This window comes from Mytilus galloprovincialis, chromosome 2, assembly GCF_965363235.1.
Source record: "Mytilus galloprovincialis chromosome 2, xbMytGall1.hap1.1, whole genome shotgun sequence".
Classification (NCBI taxonomy): domain Eukaryota; kingdom Metazoa; phylum Mollusca; class Bivalvia; order Mytilida; family Mytilidae; genus Mytilus; species Mytilus galloprovincialis.
This window is the reverse complement of record NC_134839.1, coordinates 9,462,629-9,478,132: the sequence shown is the minus strand read 5'-3', so window position 1 is coordinate 9,478,132 and position 15,504 is coordinate 9,462,629. Positions and strand designations below refer to the sequence as shown.

Genomic DNA, 15,504 nt, shown 5'->3' with positions numbered 1-15,504 from the left:
AATATACACATTATGACGCATTTCTCAATATTAAATCCCCATTGTTATAACTCGTTGTATTTCATAAATTTACTATTGATAATTTTTAATGATAATGAATCTTAGTTTCTAATTACCGAAGGCATGGCTTTTCATAAAATGTCTTGGCTTTTGTTTTGATATGCATTTTGGATACTTGGCTCCTAAAGTTTTTACATCTTTTTAGAGTCACTGTAGCTTATGAAAGTAAATACAGAAAATCACTTCGGACGCGCCAGATTAATTAAATATTTTTTTCATTTCTTTAAAACATATATTTAAACATGAAAATGAAATGTTTGAATAGGTTGTAGACGTTGTAGATGGTTTAAGGTACATTAATTAGGTAACGCATATTTCAAAATAGTTTATGCTATTAATATTCTTTGCATTTCTGTTATTTTAGACTGTGGAGGAATATTTACAACATCAACGGGTACCATAGCTAGTCCAAACTGGCCAAGGAATTATCCACATAATATGAAATGTACGTGGAATATAACAGTATCAAAGTTTAAGGTACGTTTCATTTGTCAAATGATGCAGCATGATTGCCTCCTACTGCTAGAAACGGATTGGTTCTTTCAAATTACGACTACGTAGTTTAACCCTGTTGTTAGTCAACATATCACTAACAGTACAATTCAATGAACTTCAAACGATAAGCATCTTCTGATATGCAGATACAGTAACATAGTATGTTTCTTTTGCTTTAAAAAGTAAAAAAGAAATTGCCGTACGGTGACCTACAGTTGATAATTTCTGTGTCGTTTTGGTCTCTTGTGGAAAGTTGTCTCATTGGCAATCATACCACATCTTCTTTTTTATAAGCAGATGATTACATATAGATTACAATGACGGCTATCTGTAAACAAAAGAGCAAACCCCCATTATTAGGATAAATTATTGAAATTCTTATATACTCAAACTTGAGCAATTCAGGTTAACAGGTGAAGCTCTCAATTAGTTATTTATAACAGTTGATATCAATTTGTTAACTACCAACATGATGATTGTTTGTTTAATTGAAAAAAAGTTATGAAATGCTATAGAATTATATTTGATAGGAAAACTGATATTCTACAGAACCAATAATGTATATACACTAAGTTTACCTTAAATCTCACTATAATGATTTCAAAACTTTATATATACATATTACCAATAAAAACTTATTTCCTACAATCCTGAATGATGCCCTTTGATTCATCTTTTTCTGTAATTGTATAGCAATGAATTGCCTAACATCTCTCTTAATGTGTTTATGGTAATTATTATAAATATTGACTGTCAACTAGAACTGAACTGACTGTCATACCATGGCACGTTTTTGTGCACTTTAGAACTTGTTTCAGCAGTGTCTCCGTCTTCTAATATGTATTTAAAAGCTTAGAATTTTAATAATCAATCGCAAATATATTTCAAGAGGATTGTCTGTAACAAAATAAATAATAATACAGTCTATGCATGCCGCGCTTTTCTTACTCTACCGTCAGAAACACTCAAATCCAAATATGTGAAGGTGGAAAATTGGCAAGTGTCAGTAGAACATGTAGATAGTGATACCATTTAGAATAATCAAGTATACCATACTATATTTATAGGTCATACGACTAACCATTATTCATTTTAACCTCGGCAAGTATACAGAATTTCCATGTGATGTGGTAAATGATAGATTAATCATAACAGAGGAGTACCAACACCAGAACGATACACTTTGTGTACAACATGATGTTGACACGTACACAAGTAAAACTAATAGTATCAGCCTTACTTTTCAAAGTAATTCAAAACTTGATGCGCCTGGATTTAAATTCTTTTACCAGGAAGGTAAGTAAAAGTATTATTTATCAGTACCTTAGCTTATCTTTACTAACAAAATATTCTATTAGCTTTTTATTACTTCGCGTATCTGCCAGCGGTTTGACTAAACGCGTTGAATCTGATGAAAATTGTCTGACATTTCTTAATAATAGGATGAAAAAGAAATGTGTGCAAAATGTGCACATGTTATAAATAATAAAATCTCAAAGTGTAAGATTATTATGGTCAATTTAAATATTTTTTAATGTTTATTTATATAGATTGGGCATGTGGTGCTGTACTCACAGACGATAATGGTGAATTTGCATCACCTCGATGGCCATATCAATATCCATCATTATCATTATGTAAATGGACTATAAGAGCTCCTTATGGAAGTACAATATATCTCAGTTTCACGTCTATAGAATTGGAAGAACATATAAAAGGGAACTGTACTTCAGCATATGATCGCTTAGAGGTTTTTGACGGTTCAACAAAGAATTCTTCTAGACTAGCATCACTTTGTGGACAAAAAGGAATACATGCTTATACGTCATCACTAAATGTGTTAACTGTGACGTTTATATCTGACGATAGAGTACAAGAAAGGGGTTTTCATGCTGTTTATAAATTCTTTTATCCACCAACTACTACAGTTGAATCAACAACAGCCGAAGATACAACCACTTCTTCAACAGAAAAAATGACAACAATACAAACAACAAATGCAACTATTACAACTGAAACAGCCGCAAAAATATTCCCATTCAATGCTTCCCACCTATCATTGATAGCGATGTTTGTTGAACCAAGAAAAAATAATTCTCCTGTAGATAAATCACAACAGTCACAGATGATAGATCAAACAACAGAATCAGGTTTGTTTATATTTACTTACCAGTATCTTACCTATTTAACCAGGTTCAATCCACCATTTTCTACATTAGAAAATACCCGTACCAAGTCAGGAATATGACAGTTGTTATCCATTCGTTTGTTGTTTTTGAGCTTATGATTTTGCCATTTAATTAGGTACTTTCCGTTTTGAATTTTCCTCGGAGTTCAGTATCTTTGTGATTTTACGTTTTGGTCTTTATACGAGCAAAGAATCACAAGTGTATTCCTTTGACATTTGCAGTGAAAATAGCAGAATAACAAATTCATTTAGTATTTGATTACTTTGATTTGAAAACCATTTGTCGCTTGTTATTAGTTTTTTCACCTTTTCAATATTATTTATTTAGGGTTTCCATTTTCACTTCGAGTATTGTGAGTTCACAAAACTAAGTATCTTGCTAGGGTCAAATTAGAATATTTTTCTTTAAGCGAGTGCTTGGGTATTTGTCTGATTTGAATAGAATATTTTGACAAAAACTTTGTGGAAATATATTGCTAAAAAAACGGTTGCACATCCCTCTTAGTTGTTCGATGAAGATCTTATCTATAAAGGTTCTTTTGTGTGATAATCTCGCCAAGTTTTGCTTGATTCCTAAAATTTAGATTTGTTTCTGTGTTTTTACGCCACTTTTAAGCACCGTTTTTGGGCTATTTTATGGCGGCCAGTTTTAATTGGTGGAGGTCTTATTTTTTTTATTTAGAGCGTATATGATTACAGTGGTCGAGGATCAAATGACATGTGAACTTGAATCTGTATAATACTTTGACATAATGTTGAAGATATATTGTCGAAATGTGTAAAAAAATTGAAAACAACACGTTTTATATTTTTTGGCGTCCGAGGCGCTTTTCTGGATTTACCTTCATCAGGAACGCTCAAAGCCAAAAAATTGAAATCCGAAGATGTATAAGTACCGAAACCGTTGATCTTTAGGTCAAAAATACCTAAAATTAACTGGTACATTACAAAATAGATACGTTTAATACTCCTCGCTATGGAATGTCCCTTATGTCTTACTAGTATTTAAACAAGATATATAATGGTTTTGTAAAATAAGAAAAACGGGAGGATTACTTTAACAGTTTTTAATAATTCTGTTTTTTTCCAGAAAATGTAGCGAAAAAGTGCACCTTCGTTCATCAATGTATTTTGTTATTCGGTAATGTCACATTCGTGGAAACATAAAAGGTTTTTATTGCATCAACATTTGTTCATATATGTGGTCATCTGTGATACAAATATTCCATAATAGTAGACTAAAACAAGGTTATGTCCGTAAAACAAATTTAAGTGAGGACTTCAACTTAATTATTTGGTTAAAAACTTTTTATAGGAAAGATAACCTCTGAGTAATCATATCGACAGGTAGATACACACATTTTGTACTACAAATATCGTTAAAACTTAGAAATGGAAAATTCTACATTTGGAAAGCTGAAATCGTCTCTTATGTCATTGACTTCTCTTATCCGACACTCCATGTCAGTTATCTGCCGTATCATTTATCTCGTCTTTGGTGCAACAGATGTGTACAACATAGATATTCTGATTAAAATTATTTTGTAAGAGGACATCACTCATAGTAAGAATAGAAAGTTAAAGGATAGCTTCTTCAGTTAAAGGATAGAAAGCTTTTGCTTAATGTCTTATGTCAATAAAAGAACAGTCACAAGCAGAAGGAAACATTTGGTTCCCATATGAATGGTAATTGTTCATTGAATAACACATCGTCCAAACGTAACAAATATGTAGCCAACAAAACAAATCAGGGATCTAAATGGGGTCCGTTTCAGAGAAACTTTTACTTGAATCATAGTATTTTTTAAAAAAGTATGATTAATTTTTATTTTAAACAAGATAAGTGTATCCAAGTAGTTCACTATTTTTTTTTAACGAAATTGAACTGATTGTTATCTCTCTTTAATGACAGTAAATAACTGATGTTCAAATCTCATAAATTTATTAAAAATACCCAAATCAACATAATGTTGTGCGTTTACTTTTCTACATTGGCTAGAGGTATAGGGGGAGGGTTGAGATCTAACAAACATGTTTAACCCCGCCGCATTTTTGCGCCTGTCCCAAGTCAGGACCCTCTGGCCTTTGTTAGTCTTGTATTATTTTAATTTTAGTTTCTTGTGTACAATTTGGAAATTAGTATGGCGTTCATTATCACTGAACTAGTATATATTTGGTTAGGGGCCAGCTGAAGGACGCCTACGGGTGCGGGAATTTTTCGCTACATTGAAGACCTGTTGGTGACCTTCTGCTGTTGTTTTTTTTCTATGGTCGGGGTGTTGTCTCTTTGGCACATTCCCCATTTCCATTCTCAATTTTATTTTTTACAGAGTTTGTATTTAGTGCCGTGTGGGGACAGTAGAGTGCCTCCCCGTGCTTCAGGTTTATGCTCTTATTATATACTAGATTATGGAGTGTGTGTCCGACCGAGAACTGCTCTAGTTCATTACTTTAAGAATATTTATCAAAAAGTAGTATTTCAATGTTCAGCCCCATTCTACTATTTAGTCAGCCATCAGTCCTACCCTGATATACCCTATCTTTTTCGGGTAATTAATACTGATAGCGTTTGACATTTTAGCCGAACAGATTTATCAATTTTACATAACTTGAATTATTGTATGCTGGTTCATATTCTGGACGCCAGTCTTTGCTCCTTTATTATATTATTCACTAACAAAAAACAATTATGAAGCTAAGAAATGGAAAAATATTAAATACTAAACTTGTTCAAAGGGTATCTACACGTCTCAATCTTCAAAATAGGTTATCTAAAAATACTACCATCGCTAACATTTTTTACAATAAAAATCGTGGTTACCCTTCTATCGATAAGTGTCATGCCACAAAATGACTTACATGTCCCCGTCTTTCCACCAACAATACGGTAAGGTCCACGTTTAATGGTCGCACATTTTCTTTGAATTTTGAAACTGATATAACTTGAAAAACAAACAGTATTATTTATTTACTCACATGAAACAAACCGGGATGTGGTATTCAGTACGTAGGAGAAACTGGACGATATTTATCTAAACCCACTCAAGAACATCTCTATCGTTTTAAAAGACCCAATAAATTCAAAAGTATCATTTACCAACACCTTAAGAAGCACAACCATCCTTTTAAATATTTAGCAGTTCAACCTTTAGAAGTAGTAAATAAGCAACCTGGTGAATCTCATTCAAAGTTTGTACGATCACGGAAAATAATTGAATTAAATTGGATTAAAAAATTAGACAGTCTACCCTCTCGGTCTTAATGATAATATCATGGGAATTGGTAATATATCTTGAACCGATTCCGTTAACATTTTGGATATAGTTTCTAAAACTGTTCGTAAAAACCGTTCTCACGGTCGTAGAACAAATCGCAATCAAAGAAAATTTCGGACCAATCATACCAATATTTCGGACCTAATTTCTATTTCAAAAAACAACGGCAGACATTATCTGTTAACAAAACTCTGTTCGTTACCGGTTAATAAGTTAAATAAAATTTTGGAGGATTGCAACACAATTTCATATAGCAGTCCTAAGTATGAAATTGTTCAAATTATTATGGCATATTGTTATTCTAAACTATTTCGCAAAATTGATCGCCCTGAAGATCATAAAAAACATTTTATTAAAATAAATTATGTCAATAAAGGTTTTGATTTTGTAAATATTGCCGGTATATTTAACGACCATTCTGTTAAAGAACAAATTCCTGGATATTTTGACAATACTGAGCTACCTCTTATTTGTTACATTTACAAGAAATCTACCCGGAAATTTGTGTTTAATTATAGTCAATTGTGTGAAGATGTTAATATCAGTGAAAATACACCTACTTCATGTAATTGTAGTACCTCCGAATATATTTATGGACCCATTTCCCATGTTATAACAGGAGATCTTAACATCGTTCAAGACCGAGAGTTAAAATCATTCCTCAGTAAAGGACCTAAATATCGTCCCCCGTCAACTATTAATTGGAATGAGTGTCTTAATATCATCCACGACTCACTCCATACTTACTGTATGAAATGGATAAAACGGGAAAAAGCTGACGAAAAATCTTTGGACTCTTTTTTTAATTCAGTAATGAAGATAGTTGATATACGTATTCAACATTTTAAAGAACATTTTACTATTAACAATAACCACAATAAACCTATTTCTCGTATCAAAAATAAACTAAAAGAACTAGCCAAGAAATTTGTTTTTGTCCCGGCCGATAAAGCTGCTAATAATATTATTATTGTTTGAAGTAATCTTTACATTGAGGTTCTGAAAAAAGAAATCACCAATTCACCAACATTCCAACTGACTCCATTTTCAGAAAACGACATCTGTAACAAACATAAACTTTTAGCTACCGCTTTACAAGCAGAGCCAAATACAATGAAAGTCCCAACTATGTATTGGCTTCCGAAGCTACACAAAACACCTTACAAATATAGATTTATTTCGTCTTCAAGCCATTGTTCCACTACTAAATTGTCTATTCTTCTTACCAGCACACTTGGTACCATTAAAAACCTGATAGTAAATTGTTCAAATAAGGTCTTCGAAAATAGTGGAATTAATTACTTTTGGAGTGTCAAGAACTCGTTGGAAGTACTTGATAAATTGCATGCTTATATTGGTGATTTTGAATCTGTTCAAAGTTTTGATTTTTCTACCCTGTATACCACATTGCCTCACATTCTCATTCAGAAAAAATTCACACACCTAATTAAATGGGCATTTTAAAAAATCAGAATGTGAATATATATGTTCAAACTCTTTTAGGTCATTTTTTAGTAGCAATAAACAAAAAAACTATGTCAATTGGACATGCTTTGATACTATATATGCCCTTGAATTTTTACTATATAACATGTTTGTTCGCTTTGGGGATTCCGTATATCGTCAGATTATCGGAATTCCAATGGGAACTAACTGTGCACCACTTATTGCGGATCTGTTTTTGTATTGCTATGAGTTACAATTTATGACAAAAATAAGCAAAGACCCATCGAAACAACATCTGATAAACAAATTTAATAATACTTTTAGATATTTGGATGATATTTTGGCTCTCAATAATGACGACTTCAGTATGTATATTAAAGAAATTTATCCTGTTGAACTTACTTTAAATAAAGCTAATACTAACAATGACCACTGCCCTTTCCACGATCTTGATATCTATATCACTAACGGAAAGCTGAATACTAAAATTTATGATAAAAGAGATGAATTTTCATTTCCTATCGTTAATTATCTATTTTTAGATGGGGACGTTCCCTTGTCACCATCTTACGGTGTTTATATACCTCAACTTGTACGATTCGCTCGTGTATGTAACAATGTTTTAGATTTTAACGAGAGAAATTTATGTATTACTAAAAAATTATTACACCAGGGTTTTCGATATCACAAACTAGTCAAAACATTTACTAAATTTTATCATCGGTATAAGGACATCATTCGTAAATATAGCTCAACATGCAGACTTCTTATACGTACAGGTATTTCACATCCAATTTTTTATGGAAATATTTTTTATAAAGCACAAAGGTGTCGGTATTCACCTCAAAAACTAACAAAACCTTTGAATTGATTTATTAAGAAGGGATATAGTTACGATACTGTTGTCAGGTCATTAAAGATTGCATATTTTGGCGTTAACATTGATTCACTTATAGGGTCTTTGCATCGGAACTAAACACATTTATTCAAAAACCAGTTGTTGGCATGACACGGGTTATGTTCTTCTCATATATGTTATGATGGTATGATACTAAACCCCTAACGGGAAGGATTGTGCCTGATGTTCATATGATGAAATCATAATCTTTCAGTCAGTTTAATTGAAGTCTGGAGCGGGCATGTCAGTTAACTGCTAGTAGTCTGTTGTTATTTATGTATTATTGTCATTTTGTTTATTTTCTTTGGTTACATCTTCTGACATCAGACTCGGACTTCTTTTGAACTGAATTTTAATGTGCGTATTGTAATGCGTTTACTTTTCTACATTGGCTAGAGGTATAGTGGAGGGTTGAGATCTCACAAACATGTTTAACCCCGCCGTATTTTTGCGCCTGTCCCAAGTCAGGAGCCTCTGGCCTTTGTTAGTCTTGTATTATTTTAATTTTAGTTTCTTGTGTACAATTTGGAAATTAGTATGGCGTTCATTATCACTGAACTAGTATATATTTGTTTAGGGGCCAGCTGAAGGACGCCTCCGGGTGCGGAAATTTTCCGCTACATTGAAGACCTGTTGGTGACCTTCTGCTGTTGTTTTTTCTATGGTCGGGTTGTTGTCTCTTTGGCACATTCCCCATTTCCATTCTCAATTTTATACCAAGCACAATACAAAGAAGAGTCGACAGGGTAGGCGCTCCTGATGCATGGATCATCCTTCATGCGAATCCACACTCTGTCATAATGTCACAATCGGTAAATTACAGATTATCTAGTAATGATATGAGAAAGCGAAAACATTTCGTAGGTGTATTAGAAACAGACAAATCGTAACGGTCAACCAATGTATGATGTTGACCGTTAAAAAATGTGTAGTTTCAATTTCAATATTACGTCATAATTACTCTGATGAAGCAGATTTGTAAAGGATCATACGATTCATACCTATTTTGATAGAGTGTATTATGAAAATTCACGAGCATATATATAAAGATATTTACACAGCATACGATAGATTGGACAGAGGGTATGCTCTATGGACGCATTAAATTTATATCGTGTTTTTTAATTTTCACTATTGAGAAACGAGAAGTTGACAATTTGGTAATTGAAATCATTGCGTTTGTCATAGATTCTAGCTTGAAGTCGTGCATCTGGGTAAATATGAAGGAAAAGATATAGATATATTCGTTTATATCCTTAATTTTACCGCAATTAATGAGAATGAACCACTCACTGAAATGTGATTTAATGTGATTCCTTTAATTTTGTTTTTTTATTCTGTTCGTACCTTTTTCAAAGATTAATGAGATTTGTACATCGACACACTGATGTTGCCTTTTATTTGTATTACGTCAAAGACATCCTTAATATGTCTATAAAAGATAAGATCATATCTATTTACTTGATTCTTGATTAGTGTTTGACAAGACTTATTTTCTAAAGCATATACTTTTGTTTTAGAATTCGTCCAACGAGAGCATTACCTTACTCTGATAAAGTCCACATTCTTGTTTAATATCATATTGTTAGATCTGAAGTACATGTCTTTAACGTTGCAGTTGATTTGGTTTCAAATTTGTTTTTATTCTAGCGTCACGTATATGTCGTTTGCTTCAATATAAACGCGATGTAATCTATTGTTCAGACACAATTCATTGTATTTTCTGTGGTGTAGTTTTTCACTGATACCGCAAACATTTTATGAAACATTCAGTGCAATTGATAACGATTGTTTAACAAGTATAAATCATAAAAAATGGAATTGTAAAGCATCAGGGGAAGATATGGTCAGATTATTTTTTTATCTTAGAAAGTTGAACAACACTCTTTTGTGCTTCGATAGTTTTTTTCTGTTTTTGAATATTAAAACTTCGGATAATTATTGCTATTTTTACAACTTAATGTGTCATCTACGTCTGAATTGACTGTCTATTACGTAATCTCCATTCTACTTTAACACCACAGTAACATAACTTAAGTTAACGCCTGTTTATCTTCACAACTTTTTATTCGTCGGCTATGTAGTTTTTGTTTTGTTTTGTTTTTATATTATCGTTATTTGCAGTTTAATGATATTGTTTATGAAGTCTATATAAGATTGTATTCTTGACATGGTGTGTTACTGAGGAATGATTTTAAGCAAGACATAATTCACGCCATCGCAATTGGATTGACAAGTATTGTCATTTTCGTTTTTTTTATCTGCATGTCAAGAAAAAGAGTTGTCGTTTTAACGGCCTATGAACTAATATTTTTACATTGCACAAGAGCAAGTTCTCAGATTACTTATAACAGTTTTTACAGCTTAACCTACAAGAGGTAAAAGTAAATTTTGTGTTTTCTGGCAGAAAGCGAGATACTGCATGCATAGTACAACATGATAATGCTTACAATAACAACACACAAACAAACATATCGATATTTACTTCGTGGTTCATATTATAGTCTTCAATGTTTCAGAGTGGTTATTATTGAAGATGAGCAACGCATGCTCTTTAAAAACTTTATTTTCATTAGTAAAAATTTGGCTTTCACTATCGTTCTGTAACTTTGATTTCTATTAGAACACAGCATCAACGTTTTTACTCATTCTTTATAACATTAAAACCTTTTAGTAGTTAAACGTCATTGTTCTGAAATCCATAAAGTATTTGCCACTGGGCATGAAGAAGTGAACATCTAATCGACTATACAACTATTCAAAAATATATTCTTTTGAGAAAAACCGAAAGTAGTTATGAATGTTTTAGGAACAATATCATTGTAATCTTAAAATATTTTTAGATTGATGGGCAAATGTTCATGTATTCAAAAATGTCCTTTTCCCTTTCAGAAAATATTGCTGTTACACAGATAGACAAGGATTTAACAACAAAAAATGTTCGACTGTGGCATACAATAATAATAATGATCATAATATTCATATTTATAGTAACAGTTGTGGTTGTAACATCAGTTATTGTATGCCGATATTATAGGTAAGGAACACTCTTTTTCCAGTCGGAATTTTTAGCCGCTTACATTGCAATAAAAACACTTACGAAATATTTCACAAACGCTTCGCTCGCACCGATAACAACTTTAAATGAAGAAAGCTCTTTGGTCAGCAATGATTAGAGCATGCAGATGCAGAAAAAAAATAAAACTGTTACATTAGAAATAAAAGAAATCGAATATCAATAGATACACTATCATCCGATGAGAAAAAAATAGCTATATAAAACTAGAATAAAAGTTGATATCTTGTATCGAAATTTAGCCCAATTAATGAGATATTACCCGATAAAGATTTTATCTGTACTGTTAACATAATTGTGAATACACGAAATAGTCAAAGTCTAAAAACACTATCTTTTGAAATGCCAAACTAATAACACTTTTTTTTCGTCACAGGACTAGAATACCAAAACGACGTAATACAAGTAATTTGCCCTTTACTGAGGAAAGTGAGACTTTGTATCGTCATGATAAGTACGTATATTGTAATGTCAGCTGTAAAATGTTTCTGACCGTTTATGATCGTTTCATATTTAGCTTTGTTGACGCTGCTGACATCTGTTGTACTCAGTTATATGCATTAGTAATGCATGTGTACTGAACAAACTTAAAATTGTTACCATTCGAAAAAAATATCAAATTATGGCATTTTGGGTTAAATTATATCTGTAAACTTAAACCAAAAAAGGGAAACAAGACATTATAAATGTCATGCGTCAGAAACGCTTCTCTGGGTTGACCTTTATAATGAACGCTCAAAGCCGAATATTTGAATTCCAAGAACTAAAAACCCGTCGAAGAGTTATACACCAAAAGGACCTTGAAATATAGCCAAATTCATCTCAATAATGTTTAGCTAACAATCCATATAATATATCTTGCGCAAATATGAATTTCTTTTGTATTAATTAAAATTATTTTTATTTCATACCAATTATCGATGATAAAGATGCTTAAAGTATTTTACAAGAACTATATATATATATAAAGATAATTTAAAAACATTTATAAAAAAAAAAAAAAAAAGATAATTTAACCATACAATTCAGTTTGGCATCCTGCAGATTTTATAGTAGTTTAGTATTTTTTTAAACACCAAGAAGTTACTAATGTGATCGATTTAAAAACCAAGAAATTGTAAAAAAAACAAAAAACAAAATCGAATTCAAAAAATGAATATGACTTGCATATGTGCAAACAAGGACCCATCCATAAAATACCTTACAACTTTAACTTAAAGGAAGAAATACACAGAAAGGTATATGAGCAGAAAACACATTACTCTGATGCTGTTTCGTCGTCCTACTATGCATGACATATTTTCCAATGGATGTTAAGCGAGCAATAATCATATTATATCAGAGTGTAATTCGTATCAATTGTTTCGTTTGAAAATAAGTTCTATAAACTTTATATTTTATTTCAGTAGCTTAAACGATAATTTAGAAAAAGGGTCATCTGAAAGCATCAACCTTCCACAACCAAGGTTTGTATCATCCATAGATATAAGAAGATGGGGTTTGAGTGCCAATGATCAAATCTCCGTCGTCAAAGTACGGTCTTCAACACGGAGCATTGGCTCACATGACGAGCAAGCTATAAAGCATTAAAGGGCAATTTTAATTGTCAGTATGACTGTTATACACAGAGAAAAATGTTTTGTAAGTTTCAAAGGCAGTGATGTTTTGTCCTTATCGTGCTCTTGATTTTTGTTTTAGACCTAGCTACAAATGCGGGATCTTGTTTATTTAAATATAGATACCCAATTCAAACAAGAGGAACAAAATTGTCTTCTCTGTAGAATAAATGGATCATTTGAATTATCTTATTGCATTTCTAATTTAATAAATGAAGGCCTTTTTCACTTCAGCTGTTTCTCATTGCATACATGAGTTAATTAAAAAATGTACTGCTATAGGGCATGTTAGGTCGAAACATTCTTGAGCAACGACATTAAAAGAATAGATAAAAGAGTCTTTACACATTCTCAATTTTCATAAGTTTGAAATTAATAGCTAAACAAAAGTTCATTTGGTTTATGTGTATAAGAACTATAAACGTACGTAAACGTTATTAATTTCTGCTACATATTTGTTTATATAATGAGTGACGGTTTGGTTTTAATTACACAATAAATGTATGCTTCTTTGTAATAAAAACAACTACTCGTGTACACTTTGTCCTTTTGCTAAACATCTAATCCGAATGAAAAACTAGTGATGAATAGATTTAGTTATTGGTATCTGTACCTCCAACAACTCAATTTCAAAATCCAGGTTGATAAAATAACATTCGTCCGTGTCTCTATTTTGTAAACACTAATATTTCATGCTTTTTACAGTCCAAGTGGTCCACCTCCAGATGTAACTTTTACTAACCCGATGTACGTTAGAAATCATGGTACGTCATCATCAACATTAGCCTCAAGTACTTATATGGAATATACTATATAATGCAAAAAAGGTTTTAAATGAATGCTGTCATCAACGCCGACCCACATAACTTTCAATTGAATACATATTCAATGAATGGATACGTTCAAGCTAAAGAATTGTTGTATATTGATGGACTCTGGACACAAAATAACAAACACCAGAAGTATTAGTTTATCTTTATTGTACGTTGGAATATTACAATGGCACTGGATTTACATGATATACAAAGACATAAATGTAATAACAGTTGCCATAGTCTGGTGGATTCTATAAGACATAATATAAGAAATAGTAACAATGGAATTGTGAAAAAACTTTCGTTCAAAGTTCACAGTTTCCTTAAAATTAACGAAAGGAATTTGATGTTTAATGCAAGCGAAAAGATAGACTAAAAGGAGTTGTGATAACAAGACGACTTAGATCTTTGAAATCATATTTATTTTGTTATCATATTGTTTGTTTTCAAAATAAAATGTTTATTAGAATATTACTAAATTTGTTTTACTATTATAATAGCTTTTATTATTATTATTATTGCAGCACACGCAGAAACGAACTGTAAGATAACACCTTACTTGTTACAGGACAGTTTAAGAAAAAATGGTGGGTTGAACCTGATTTTTCTAGCCAAACCTCGCGTTTACATTGAAAAACTTACGTTTGTTACTATGGAATTCTACAAATGTCTTGATATTTTGTTAAGATCGAGTTTGATATTGACACCAACTGCAACATTGGAATAAAGGTTAGGTATCCTCGAGAAAATACCAACATTGAATATCTTTTTTTTTCAACTTTAAATATTTTATTTCACTACTGGTTGTAAGCAATGTCCCTTAGCGCTAAGGATCCGCCCTGTTTATTTATTGCAAATAAAAATAAAACAAGGGAATTTAATTAGCAAAATAGATAATATATTTATATTCTTTGTTAGGTAACAATCATATGAGAAAGAAAAGAAAAACAGATTTGTGTCCCTCGTTTGTTTTGATATAAAATAAACAAGTTTAAACCAAAAGTAAAATTCACCATACAAGCATGGTTGGCAACATTGTTTGACAAATAATTTCATGAAATGGTAAATAGTTTATTATAGTCGTCAAGTGAATTATCTAATGTGTAAATTTTAAAACTTATTGAATATCTTAATGGACAAACAGATGTACGAACCCAGACAGGTGGACATACCTGCATATTCTAGATAAACATCAGTGAAATGGTATGTTGTTATTGAAAGACATTCACTTGTGTTATGTACAATTTGTAAATGAATGTAGACCAGTAAGTATGCATTTACCATCGATATCAGTAAACATGAAATATGAAAAGAAGGATAATAAAAAATCTACGTATCAGAGAAAACTTTAATTACAACTTATAATTCGTCTAAGAAAACAATACGTTTATCATGATAGTATGAAACTATATAATGAATGTTTTTGAGTTTAAGTACCGGTAATTCTGTTGGTATCCATCGTCATTTTATATTCTTTTTTTTTTTGTCGTGGTCATTCTTTTTCTCTCATTTTTAGAATATTGTGTTGACTGTGAAAATCTATTCCATATAGTATTAACCAGTCTATGGAAGGTGCGATACGATATAATCTTTTCTTATATCAATGAGCGATATTGTCTTATATCAACGAGTTGC

The 15,504-nt window shown here is 31.6% G+C and overlaps 1 protein-coding gene across 2 annotated transcripts in view; it reads left to right on the top strand.

Annotated features, from left to right (window-relative positions):
• LOC143062837 (uncharacterized) overlaps window positions 1–14,340 on the top strand; it is a 40,954-nt gene extending 26,614 nt beyond the window's left edge. The window contains exons 7-13 of one of the 2 annotated variants that reach the window (XM_076234647.1): window positions 425–537; window positions 1,623–1,851; window positions 2,106–2,705; window positions 11,255–11,399; window positions 11,815–11,892; window positions 12,848–12,904; window positions 13,760–14,340. In XM_076234647.1, the coding sequence (XP_076090762.1) occupies window positions 425–537; window positions 1,623–1,851; window positions 2,106–2,705; window positions 11,255–11,399; window positions 11,815–11,892; window positions 12,848–12,904; window positions 13,760–13,871 (1,334 nt within the window). In that variant the 3' untranslated portion in view covers window positions 13,872–14,340. Of the gene's footprint in view, window positions 1–424; window positions 538–1,622; window positions 1,852–2,105; window positions 2,706–11,254; window positions 11,400–11,814; window positions 11,893–12,844; window positions 12,905–13,759 lie in introns of both variants that reach the window. The other variant, XM_076234645.1, reaches the window with a different exon arrangement.
• Window positions 14,341–15,504: the final 1,164 nt, after the last annotated feature.